The sequence below is a fragment of the Acipenser ruthenus genome, chromosome 18, assembly GCF_902713425.1.
Source record: "Acipenser ruthenus chromosome 18, fAciRut3.2 maternal haplotype, whole genome shotgun sequence".
Taxonomy (NCBI): domain Eukaryota; kingdom Metazoa; phylum Chordata; class Actinopteri; order Acipenseriformes; family Acipenseridae; genus Acipenser; species Acipenser ruthenus.
Genome location: NC_081206.1, coordinates 1,878,248 through 1,891,460, shown reverse-complemented (window position 1 = coordinate 1,891,460; position 13,213 = coordinate 1,878,248). Strand labels below are relative to the sequence as shown.

Sequence of the window (13,213 nt, the reverse complement as noted above, 5' to 3'; positions counted from 1 at the left end):
CCCCCAAGCTGAGTCTTAACACCCGGGGATATTGGATCTTCCATAAAGATACCCATAGCATTCACCAGAACACAGACTGCTTTTGTTTCAATGTAGAGCCTGGTATATAGTTTACAGATATCTAGCATGAGATCTGGAGGCTGACATGCACTCTGATTAAAGTGAAAGGCTGCAGTGACTGTCCAAATTACAGACATTTCCATCGCCCACACCACTGCCCCCACCGGTGCCTCTTGGCCCCACACTTGGATTTGTCACTGTAGCATGTGGGTCCGGTGAGTGTTCTCTAAAGAAAAGGAGCCAGGAAGGTTCAGTCATTCCAGCAATGGCAAATCAAGCCATTTTAGGGAGTACTGCTGTGAAGGCTGACTGTAAAAGGATCTAGCTCAGGAGTGTCCAGCTGAAGGAAAACAGATGCTGGGTTTGAGTAGGGGGTGGGCGAGGAGTTAATGAGCGGTTTAAATCAAGCTGAAACCAGAGTCACGGGGAGAACTCTAGATGTGACACATTCTGAGAAAAGTCTTAGTTTCTGGATCTCGCTTTACAACAGCATGACCAGCTCCCAGTAAATAGATTCATTCTGAACAGCTTCATCACTTCACAGACTGTCTGAAGAGAGGAGGGGGTGGGGTCTAACGGAGGTGGGGGGGGGGGGGAGCTTCTCAGATCCAGACAGCAGGGCAGCTCAGCACACCACTGTAGCTTTATTATTCTAGTTAACGTGACACACAGTACAGGAGCTCACTGGATATTCACTTCACCTTCTTTCTAGCTGTGTAAGTACTTATTTTAAGTTTTTGTTTTGTTTTGTTTTTTTTTTTGCATGTTCTTTGCTGTGTGTAAAAGGTTCAAAGAATCTAAAGCTGTTGCTGGTTGCAGAATACTTCCTAATTTTAAATGAACAAAAAATATACACATACTGTTAATGCTTACGATTATCCAGCCCAAAACTGTAGAATAAGTGGCAGAATTATCCAGCAATTGCTGTTACCAGATGCTAGAGTTAACTGGATTAGTTCTAACCCCAATTTAGGTTATCTGAGTTGGGTTTAACATTGTCAAGTAAAAACAAAAACTATTGTGCTATTGAACTGACGGTATTGTTGGCTTTATTTAATGAAGCTCTGCATCACATTCCAGAATAGCAAACTTCATTTTATTCATAAAAAACTCCTTTCCAAATCCGGTAACTTATTTTAAACCTCAGCGATATGGGCCCAGTTTCTTACTAATTTAGAAGTACATGGCATATTGTAACAGAGGCGGTTTCTTTTTCTTTTGTATCCTCTGTGCAGCTTTCTAGCAGTGTGTGTTCGGCTCTTGGCTGTTGAATAATCTCCATTGCATTTCAGCTTCTCACGTATATTTTTAAATGTTTAAATATTAACAAAAAGAAAAAAAAACTGTTGCTACTATCTGGTCTTTTCTCTGAATTTTCATAAAGAGTAGTTGCTCAGTTTCGCACCACTCCTGCAGTTAACAGATAAGACCATTAACCCAACTGCGTAGAGCCACATATAAACACTCATTATTATAATATTTTTTTGTCCTCTCTGGGTACTTTTTGTGTGTACAACTGTAATAGGTTTGTGGCTGGGTTACCTAGGCTTGAAGTTACATGTAAACATACCGAAGTACAGTTTACGATCTAGTCTTACTGATAAAGCTCCATGGAGACAGTCCTGCGTTGGCATTTAGTTCCAGCGCCCCTATGGCATGGAATTGTCTGGACCAGAGTTTCCAGGATATGATAGTAGATCAGATACATAACCCAAATGAATCAGCTAAACGTAGAACTATGACATGTATTTTAATGAGCAGGTTCCAAGAATGATGGAAGTGTGAATGTTTCTGATCCCAGACTGAATGTATGATGATGTCTTTTAGAGATGTGTTGTTTGATGCGACATCACTGCTATCTGTTGCTGGTCATCTTTCCAGGACACTCTTGTAAACGAGGGCTCGTCTCAATGGGTTTGTTCCTGGTTAAAAGATGAATGAATAAATGGTCGCTGGTTCACACTCCGGAACATTTGCAGTAAGAACGTTCTCACCAGCATTATTTGAAAGGATACGTTCTGGGACAGGGAGAGGAGCTCCTGCTTCAGGGCAGGTATTATGTCCATGCAAAATAAGAGCTGTAGAACTCATGCAAGCCCACATGGTGAGAAAGCTTCTGAAACTTCCTAAAATACCCAATTTGTTGACCATATTTTTCTCTACGTGACGGGGAAGGGATGTCCTAAAAAGATAACATTGATGTTTAAATAACTTCCTCTTAACAGGAGATCTCCTCTTCCGAGATTTACTATAAAGGGGCATTGCATTTTTAAAAACTATATTTTCTGAAAACTTAACGAGCTGATTGTGAACTTTGTACCCTGTACTCATTTGTGCACGTCCTTGGTTTGAGATAACAACAGTGATAATGACCATATCCAAACAGCCTAACTGGAAAACAAACTCAACATCCCCATGTCGTGCTTCTACTGCCCAAACTGCAGCATTAAACTAGCTTTAGGTTTGATTTTATTATGACGTTGTTGTTTTAAGGCTAGACCGCCGCATTTCCAGTACACTGCGCTGTATCATTCAGCAATGCCCCTGGAAAAAAAAAAGATGAACATTTGTATTGTTTTAATTGGTCACGCTGACAGAAAATGTCACTTGTTGGAAAATAAGTAACAGCTGCCAAATGAAATATTCATAAGGGAATATCGGGTTGATCTCAAAAACAATGATCTCGTGGCTCAAGTGGCTCCACCCTGGAAATCACATCAGCTGAGGCCTGCACTGGAAAAAGATAACAATTCAATCAGGAGCCCATTTCATTTTGAGATTTGAAACAAGATTTACCTTGGCAGCAGGTTCAAACAGACCACTCTTCCTGGATGAGCTGGTCTGTGCAAGCTGGCATGTCTACTGTGTTTAATCAAGGACAGCCTGAACTGGGTTCAGTTCTTTACTCTAGTGAAGGTGTTATCTATTTCTTTTGAATGCTGAAGGCCTTTGCTCCTGTTTAAGGCAGGGATGGAAATAAGACTCCCAACTGCATAGCCGTTTCACCCATTCCAGATTGTAATATGGGTTTGATTAGCCCCAGTGTATAGGTAACAAGCTCAGGTGTGTCTCATTGAACACAGTAAAACCAGGAATGGATCAAACTGCTATGCACTTCTGTGTGGTTAGGTTTGTTTGCTTTTTTTATTTTCTTTTTTTAATACAACACAGTAATACACTCTGACTCAAATCTCTTCAACTTTAAGGTGATAATGCTTACCTTTATCCATCATGTGATTTCTTCCTCTAGCTAATCAGCTTGTGGCAGAATAATGTAAATTATCCATTGGAATTTTTTGCACTTTGCAGTTTTGACTCCCCCCTTAAAGGTCATTGATGCAATTCCAACCTTAAGCCATGTGGGGTCGCTGTGGGCATGTCCACAACATGTACAGTGAAACAAGTCATTATAGCAGTTATAAGAATAAGGATTCAAATACACAGGAGTGTGGTGTTATCTCCACCAGACAGAGACAGATGTTGCACAACCTCCCCCTGTGAAAAGACATTTGTTTGCATTGGTTTTCTTTGTATCACAAAGTGTGGGTGGCATTCCTGTGAGGCAGAGATTGCTTTCACAGCCCAGTATGTGGAGACAGGGGTCTGGTCAAGAAAAACAACCTCATATCCTTTTCCCAAACACAGAGTAATATACAGGGAGGCAAGCAATGCATTAGAATCCAGATAATGAGGACTGATCTACTCATGCAAACCACAAGCACACTGGTGTTCCAAAGCTCATTAGCTTACATTGGGTATGTCTTATATTGATTGGCCCCTTTCTGATGCCACATTCCTCTGCAGCCACTGTCTTCCCCTATCAGGTTAGAGCGTTATAATGGAAGCAGTGCAGTTGAACTGCAGTCTGGGACACTTTGCTGCTAGTTGTTGGACACAATGCAGGCAGAGCCCTTTCATGATAGTCAGCTGCTTTATCTGGATCAGCTGAAAGTCAGCTGGTTGCTCTGAATTATCACAGGCTGACCTCTTGGCTCTGCAGGTCCTGCAGTAGTCTACGAGTCTGCAAGCTGCATTCCACGCCTAAGACCAGGGCCTTGGCATGCGGTCCCGGCCACTCCACTGGGGCGCTTGTAATCTCCCTGTCTGTCTCTGTTCTGAAGGCACTTCACTTAGGCTGGCTCCAGTGCTGCAGAGCAGCTCTGTTAAACAGCAGAGGAGCAGGATGTATATTGATTCACATCTCAGAGACGCAGGAGAGGGGTAGGTTTACGTGCATTATCGCTCTCTGGTTGGAATGCTGAAAGGCATTAGAATATTAAACTTGTTCAGTTCTGCATGCATGATGTGTTTTCCGACGGGACTCTCTGTTATTTACAGCAAATGTTTGATCCATATGTTAAAATAAAGAAGCAGGATAGTAACTTTGTAACTCCCTTTTAATTTGAGATCCCCATACAGACATTGCATCATAGGCAGGGAAGCATGCTTGGAACAGGCTGTACTGCAGCTGAACCACTATAATCTGATGTTTGTTTAATTGATTCCACTTCCACTGTGGTAAACTGACTACCGGGGGCAGATGAGACTTCAGTTAGTCCACGTTAAGTGATTTTTTTATGAGAGGAATTAGTAAACTCTAGTGAATTGACAAAGTAAATGCATTTGGAATTGGCCTCTAACATTTTTCCATATCTTTGTTTTTTTAGGAGCAAGCAGGAACCTGTGTTTTTTGCCTTTCGATTGAACTCAAGATGATGAAATTCTGAGGAACTGAACCGACGACAAGAAAGAAAAACAACATTTTGCTTTTTTTTTTTTTTCATTTCCTTTTTCTTTTGAAACAACAACATGTGCAGATGTAACAATATCTGGACTAGCCAAGCAGCAAGTTTACTGGGCCTCTTTAAAAATACTTTGATAAACAAACAGAGCAAGAACGTTATCATAGTCCAAGGTGCCAGACAGATCGAATGAAGCTGCTCTGCATGTTTTTGTTTTTAATCCCAGGCAATGACAATCATTAACTGTTCATTGATTTTTGAACAAAGGGGCTGTTGTTATCACTGGCACTGTTGAAAACACATTTGAAAGGTGGTTTTTGAATACAGGAGAAACACCTTTGCCCTTGACAGCGTGTCCCCTGGTGCATCCCTAGGACTGGCCAGGGGCCCTCGCACCACCATGCACTGCAAGAGGAGAATGTGCTCCGGCCTGGCCATCTTTCTCCTGACAGCGGCTCTCATTGTGGTCTACATGCAAATGAACCACTACAATTTCATAGTGCACACAGACAGCACCCATATTAAAGAACTTTTATCTGAGAGCAACCAAACTTTCACCACAGTCCCCCCAGAGAGCCCCCGAGCCTGCAGCTGCACCAAGTGCATCTCTGAGAAGGGCGTGTCAGCCTGGTTCGATAAGCGCTTCAACTCCAGCACACAGCCACTGCTCACTGCCAAAGATGACAATCTCCCTCAGCCTGCCCTGAGCTGGTGGCTGGTAAGTAGGTTGTGTTTCCACAGGCATCAGATCACTGTAAACCTGCAGTACTTTGGAAGCACCTGGTTGACCAAGCTTTAGTGCCATGTGAAACAGAGTGGAATTCACAACAAAGACAGAGCCAGGCTTATTGAACATTGATGCTGTTCAGTGCTGCTACACTTGTTTAAACAAGTTTCCTAGGAGCCGCTGAAGATGAAGTGTTATCCAGGCCCCAGCTTGAACAAGCAAGCCATCAGTAATTCTGCGGTAACACTTTACATGAAGTGTCTAACTACTGTGCATTTACATACTTAATTACACACCATTACAATGCTATTCTGCACAGTTACAATGTACTTAATGTGTATATCTTTTTGTACAATATAACTCTAATCCCCCTATCCCCATGCAATTATGTGCTTACACATAAAGTGTTAAGTTCTTGCTACAGAAACATGAAAGTCGTTTTTTTTTTCTTTTTTCACCTCTAGGCTTTGCAGCAATCCCACATAGATGTGAAAGTAAATGAAGTGGTAGCTGAGGTGTTTGCTGTGCTGCCTGGGACAGACCAGGACATGACGGGCGACCCATCCCAGTGCAGGAGATGTGCCGTGGTGGGCAACTCAGGAAACTTGCGGGGATCCCTTTACGGCAATTTGATCGATTCCCACGATGTTGTGATGAGGTAGGTTGTGCTGGTTAGGATACAGGAAGGAATGCTGTTAAGATATTAAAGTGGGAAATGCAATGTCTCGCGCATACGTGGTTGAACCTTAAAAAGAGTAAGAAACGGGGTTCGGAAAAAAAATATATAGCGTTAGACACTCCCAGGTGTTGCTACAACTGTTTAAATAACGTAGCTGTCTTTTTTCTTTTCATTGTTAACATCCTGACAACTTTTTACAACTTTCAAGTCTGTTTCAAAGCTCTTTTCAAAATGTCTTCTCTAGTGCAAGTATTATTGCCCACATTCTCAAACAGGTAACACAGCAACAACGATCCATGATGTGGTACGGATCCATGATGTTTAGTACCGCTTTATATTAACCAAGCAATGGTTGGTAGTAGATATTGCAAATTATTATTATTATTTGTTTATTTAGCAGACGGCTTTATCCAAGGCGACTTCCAGACACTAGGGTGTGTGAACTATGCATCAGCTGCAGTCACTTACAACAATGTCTCACCCGAAAGACGGAACACAAGGAGGTTAAGTGACTTGCTCAGGGTCACACAATGAGTCAGTGGCTGAGGTGGGATTTGAACCAGGGACCTCCTGGTTACAAGCCCTTTTCTTTAACCACTGGACCACACAGTGATTCTAAATCTGCCTCTGCTGAAACCACTTAACCACACTCCACAGGGCTTTGCACAGACTTGTGTTAGAACACATTATCCCACACGCTCTGCAGACCTGTCCGAGATGTTTTAGCAGTAACCTTGTCATGGGGAGGTATTTTATGCATGCAGGTCATGCTCAGCATAGCTGTATCGAGAGATGCATGGCATTTGTGGTTTCCAGGACCCTCTTTTTAAATGAATATATTCACAAGGAAATGGACTTGCACTGTGGGAAATCAGAGAACCACAAGGTGTGATATATACAGACTTTACTGATCAAGTTCAATGAATTATTAAGGTCTCTCACCATCGACAGGAAGGAAGTCATTCATAAGCCCTTCACATTGTTTAACTGACATTATCTAACTTACTAACATTATCCAGCCCCATCATCCTGTAATATCGCAGGCATTGATTTGACCAACAATACCAATGATAATAATCTCTGTATTGATATATGATAGTATCACCGGTGGATCAACCCAAATGTACGGGGTTTGGGGGGGGGGGGGTATTGATGAGCCCCCCCCCCCCGGATCGCTGCAGCCCTCCCCCTCGTCTCACTCTCACTCTGTCACTTCATTCAGGATGAACAAAGCTGTAACCAGCGGGTTTGAGTCGGACGTGGGGCGCAAGACAACGCACCACTTCTTGTACCCAGAGAGTGCCATTGATCTCCCAGCTGACGTCCATCTGGTCCTTGTGCCCTTTAAAACACTGGACCTGCAGTGGATTGCAAGCGCACTTTCAACCGGACAGATAACCAAGTAAGCCAGCGACGAGAGCCAGATACACTGCTTGAAAATCCTCGCGTCAAGAATACATGCGGGCCACGCTTACATTTGAGCTGCTTCTTGATTCTACACCTACCTCTGCTGAAACCACTTAACCACACTCCACAGGGCTTTGCACAGACTTGTGTTAGAACACATTATCCCACACGCTTTGCAGACCTGTCCGAGATGTTTTAGCAGTAACCTTGTCAGGGGGAGGTATTTTACTCACACTGACATATTCCACACACAAAGGTGTGAGGGAAATTCCGGTTTGAGGAATCGATAAGGTATAGAACGGTGCAGTTCAGGGCTGATTGTCCGGACTTTGATTCCAAACCTGTCCTGGTGCATGCAGTGCACTACTGCACCATCATTGCATTGAGAAAATGCACCCTCAGCCCTCCAGCGTAGGTATTCACAGAACGGCACAATATTCCTTTACGGTACAGGGGTTTCTTGATTGGGAATGCCACATTAACAATTTTCAGTAACAATCAGATTATCTGAACAGAAGTGACTTTACAGCGGGGGGCGGGGGACTGGACTTGAAAACGATAGTGAGGTTTTTACTCTAGTGTATCCTCTTCATTGCTCGATATGGACACCATCCACTGCAGCCCTTGAAATGTGTTTTGTTTTCCCTCTCTAGGACGTACATGGAAGTCAAACAGTTTATCAAGGCTGACAAAGACAAGGTAAGGGGAAGATTTCAGGAAGCGCTTTGGGAGAGCAGTAGCCATGGTGAATTCCAGAAGAGAAAGTCATGCTCTATACACTTCTGCGTTCAATTTGACACCACTGGGCTAGATTCTCAAAGCCATTTACTTCAGATCGTCATGAGCATGATTTGTTTCACATAGTAAAAACTCACCTCATAAGAAACCAAACCAGAAACAGAGGGCATTTCATAAATGCAAAAAACGTTGTTTTTTTTTTTTTGGATTTGGAGTAAATAAGCTTTGAGAATCAAGCCTGTTGTGTTTGCTTCTTTTGCGCTGCTGAATAATGTGTTCATTAGTTGCTGACAATGAAATAATCCAGGAAGCGAATGGTCTCCCCTTCTGATCTGCAGGTGATGGTAATCAGCCCAGCCTTCTTGAAATATGTCAATGACAAATGGACAGAGCATCATGGGAGATATCCTTCCACCGGCATGCTGGCGGTGATATTTGCACTGCACACCTGTGACGAGGTGAGTCCCAACCAAACCTTAATCTGTTAGGAAATGCAATCAGCATTGCTCATGCTTCCAAAGCAATCCTTCACTGACCCGAGAGAGGGTTCTACCCTGTGGCATCAGTAATGAGTTGGGGTTGGGGTCTGGGAGATTACAGAAGCAGTTCTGATTAAATGATTACTTTACCGGATTTCATTCTGTGACGGCGTACGCTTGGAACATTAAGCTCACCGCACACCATGCCTGCTTTGTCTCCCTGTGGTAGGTGTCCGTGTTCGGCTACGGCGCCGACGTCAATGGGAACTGGCACCACTACTGGGAAGAAAACAAATACGCCAGCGCTTTCCGGAAAACAGGAGTTCACAGTGCCGACTTTGAGACTGAAACCCTCAGGAAGCTGGTTGAAGAAGGAAAAATCAGACTGTATACTCCAGAACGAACCGCACGTCCAGTCAATAAATACATTCGAAAGACATAAGCCAAAACAGCAGGGGAAGTGCAGAACTCCTCATGGACCGTTCTTTCACTACTACAGACTGTAAGCTATGGGAGGACTTGAACCCCAACTGTGGAAAACTGAAGAAATGACTTTTTTTTTTTTTAATAAAAATGACAAAATGACTACGCTGCTCTATTTGAAATGAAAGCAAACTCCGCGCTTTCTCTGTAATAGACCCAAAAAGAGGCTTTCTTTGTTACAAGCTGTAAAATGACCCTAATGTCATGTGTCTAGCTTATCCCCCCCACCCCCCCCCCCCCCCGCCCCACCCCACCCCACCCCACCCCACCCCTGTAATCAGCGCCAAATGGAGGAACCACACTCCAACTGCAGCTGAAATGACCCAAAAGCATTTCCTCTGAACAGCCCTAATGCTGCCACAGAGGAAACTGCCATGCAGTTCAGAGTGTCGTGTCAGTGAGATATTCAGAGACCCAGGGCGCTGCTGGGGGAAGGAAATAAGTCAGATCTGAACGTTTCCAGGTTCTTTTTTACCCGAATCTTTGAGAAGGTTCATGTATTTACTAACATTAGCATGTGGCGAAAGAAAAGCAATCTTAAAAACCCTTGCAATTCCTTTATGAAAGTCCAACTATCCACTTTGCACATGTCTGTAAATATAATCAGAAGTAATCAAATGTACCTTGAGCATTGAATTTTTTCTTCCCCTCTGCAAATGAATTTTCTGCACACTCCGAAAGCACTAAAGTGGATTTGGAAACACGAGGCAAAAATGAAACAGCTCTCACCTCTTACAGGTATAAGAGTTTATTAAAAAAGAAAGAGAATGATAATAAACACGAAGAGGGTGCTGTACTGGCACACAAACAAAAAGCAGCAGAAGACTGAATACATTTTACATACCAGACTTCCACCATGTAATACACAAACCCTTATCATCTCAAATAATTCATTACAAAATATATACAAATGAAAAACAAAACGACAGCACAGGGTGACGTCTCTAATACCATGTTCTTCTGAGAAAATATCAGGATTCATAAAAAAAAACACACAACAGTATATTAGGAAAGAAATGCAGGCAATCCAAATGAAGCTCATGGCATTCTTTTACACGCTGCCTCACAGCAAATACATTTCCTCAAGCCTTATTTTCACCCTGACCTGTTTGTCTAGGGTGCTTTGTTCGATAAAGCATTTTTATTGATTTTTAAAAAAAAATTAGAACAGCACAGGACTAAATGTGTATGTTCCATTCATAACTTTACAACAGCTTGTCAATCAAATCAGGTATTTATAAAAAAAAATAACTCAACCACTTACAATAGCAACAAGGACAGCAGAACAAGAGAATTCATGAAACAATAGCAATACCTTGGCACTAACCTTTCCTCGTAGTGGCTAAATTGTTCTATTCAAGTATTCACTGTAAACCAGCAGGGGTGTGTTTGGATGCAGTGATCGGTCCATTTAACTCACGCACACCCAATTATTGCACCTTGGAGAAGCGAAGTATTATTATCATCGTTGATCCTATTACCACCAAACGCTTCTCAGTATTGATTGAGATACTGGAGAGTTGTAGTGGGACTGCAGGCTTGATAAAGGGCAACACTTACAAGGAGTAGCCCTTTGTGCACAGCAGCAAACACACACAATTCAACATGGAGGCAGTGTGGTCCAGTGGTTAAAGTCCAGGGCTTGTAACCAGGAGGTCACCAGTTCAAATCCCACCTCTGCCACTGACTAACTCACTGTGTGTGACCCTGAGCAAGTCACTTAACCTCCTTGTGCTCCATCCTGCGGGTGAGATGTTAAATCAATGTCCTATTGTAAATGACTCTGCATATAATGCACAGTTCACAGCATACCTCTGTAAAGCGCTTTGTGATGGTGGTCCACTATGAAAGGCGCTATATAAAAATAGACATTATATTATGTTGTTGATGTAAGGGTTGGAGGAGCATTTCAGCGACTGTGAAGCTACCATTAATGCACAACATGATGTCATTTAGCATGTTGCTTAATTAGATTTTTGATTATGCAAAAGCGGATTATCTGAAACTCGCTGCATTATCCAAACAAATGAACCGTCACTACAGTAATCTAATACACTCTCGATTACTGAAATCCCAGAACAAAATGCGAGCCTGGATACTGTCTGCTGCTGTTGCACAATCATTACCGTGTTATTTATTGTGCTCTATGGTAATGAACACCAGCAACCATTATGTAAGGCTTTGTTACCTAATAGCTTTCCACTTGGTCTTGACACAGGACGGTATTTGAGCTCTAAGGGTTAAACCGATCAATATCAAACAAGAGGGCATCTGCTATAAACGTTTTTTATAAAGCAAAGCTTGTATTGTTAAATTCAAAATGCAAAATGATCCACAGGTCACCCACAGCTTCTCAGATGATCAGCACAACCAATAACAGTTTGGAAAATACAAGGACACACATCTTCCATCACAAACAACTCCCCAGTCTTACTGGAGCGCACCCCCAAACCGATACGTACAGCTCTGCACCAAACTCGCCAGCGTGGGCAAAGACCTCAGACACACACCTATCTACCCAAAGAAGCAACCCCCTAGCCTGACTACGAAACACAGGACAGGACAGGAAAGGAAAGGACAGGACAGACTTCAACACACAGCTCAGCACAATGCACTTTTACACATCTCTGCAACAGGTGTGCTATTAATCTCCTTTGTTTGAGCAGAATCTGCTATAACTAAAGAAAGTGACGGATGATACTCTCCAGTGTGTGCTGTTTAACCAGCCCGTGGTCTGGTAGATCGTACATTGCTTGAACGCTGCTCTATACTGTGTATCTTGTTGCTGTCTTCCATCATAGACAATAACAGTCAAGCTACTGTATGAGTTCTTAACTGGCACATGCAAAATGAGTTATTTTGTTCGTAGCCACTGTCCTAAGGTAATTAACAGATACCAGCCCGAACCTGCTTTCTTTGATTGCCTCTAACCTGAGACAGAAAGATCTGATATGCCACTAAACGTTTATGACATATCCAGTGCTTGAATAATACAAAATATACATAAACAGTCAAATTGGCTTCACATGCGCTTCTGTAAAACACCTAGCCTCTCAGCTTGTGCCTCTATACTGTGCAAGAGTGCGGTTTCAATGAAAAGTGCTTTGTTACTGCGCAGAGGTGAACATTTACAAAACGAGAGGAGGCCATTCAGCTCATCAGTGCTCGATCGCTTCCTAACAGCTGGTTGATCTCAAAACCTAAGAGATCACAATGATTAGGCAAAGGCAATGCGCACACGTAGCATGGGTTACACTGCACCCAGATTCTTATAGTATTTATTTAACCTGATTAACCATATACTGCTGGCCTGCACATGAGCCATACACGTTGCAAAGACTCAGTATCTCCACGTAGTTGTGCTGCTGCATGTCCTGTACGTTGATCTCTGCCTGGCTTTGGTCAATAGTCAGAGAGGATGTGAACAAACGAGGCCGGGAAGAGCCCTTTCTTCTGAGGCTGCTGCCCCTCGATGTAGCCCATCTGCGGAAACACAAACAGCAGGGATCAGTGGGGTCGCTTTACCATTCGCAGGAGGTGCCACGCTATTTATATTAGAAGGATGAGTTCTCAGTCCTGCCTTACTCGCGGAGTGCTTTATAATCCTCTTTCAAGTTCTCCATCAAGCTGATGCATTCACCCCCCTGTGGACAGCAGTCCGACGAGTGGAAAGCATATCCAATGAAGTCATTGAATTGAATACGTTTCTTTTAGTATTTCTAAATGTAGTGCTATGGAGTGTTTAATAGTTATGGTTGAAAGATACTTTAACAAGGCTTCTTTTTTGTTCAGCTCAGACGGAGGGTGGGGGAGCTGTGTTTTAAAACCCAAATTATAACCCAGTAAAATATCCCCCCACGTAAACCAGCCCATAGCATCAGATTACCAGTGCTGACAC

At 42.9% G+C, this 13,213-nt stretch overlaps 1 protein-coding gene and 1 pseudogene across 6 annotated transcripts in view; one reads left to right on the top strand and one right to left on the bottom strand.

The window, feature by feature from the left end:
* LOC117423305 (CMP-N-acetylneuraminate-beta-galactosamide-alpha-2,3-sialyltransferase 2-like) overlaps window positions 1-9,933 on the top strand; it is a 28,086-nt gene extending 18,153 nt beyond the window's left edge. For 4 of the 6 annotated variants that reach the window (XM_058990752.1, XM_034038854.3, XM_058990751.1 and 1 more), the window contains exons 2-7: window positions 4,728-5,520; window positions 5,994-6,187; window positions 7,431-7,610; window positions 8,269-8,314; window positions 8,692-8,811; window positions 9,062-9,933. In XM_058990752.1, the coding sequence (XP_058846735.1) occupies window positions 5,203-5,520; window positions 5,994-6,187; window positions 7,431-7,610; window positions 8,269-8,314; window positions 8,692-8,811; window positions 9,062-9,274 (1,071 nt within the window). In that variant the 5' untranslated portion in view covers window positions 4,728-5,202 and the 3' untranslated portion in view covers window positions 9,275-9,933. Of the gene's footprint in view, window positions 1-664; window positions 777-4,181; window positions 4,282-4,727; window positions 5,521-5,993; window positions 6,188-7,430; window positions 7,611-8,268; window positions 8,315-8,691; window positions 8,812-9,061 lie in introns of those variants that run through there. The other 2 variants (XM_058990749.1, XM_034038859.3) reach the window with 2 other exon arrangements.
* A 107-nt stretch (window positions 9,934-10,040) lies between these two features.
* LOC117420922 (arf-GAP with SH3 domain, ANK repeat and PH domain-containing protein 2-like) overlaps window positions 10,041-13,213 on the bottom strand; it is a 36,914-nt pseudogene continuing 33,741 nt past the window's right edge.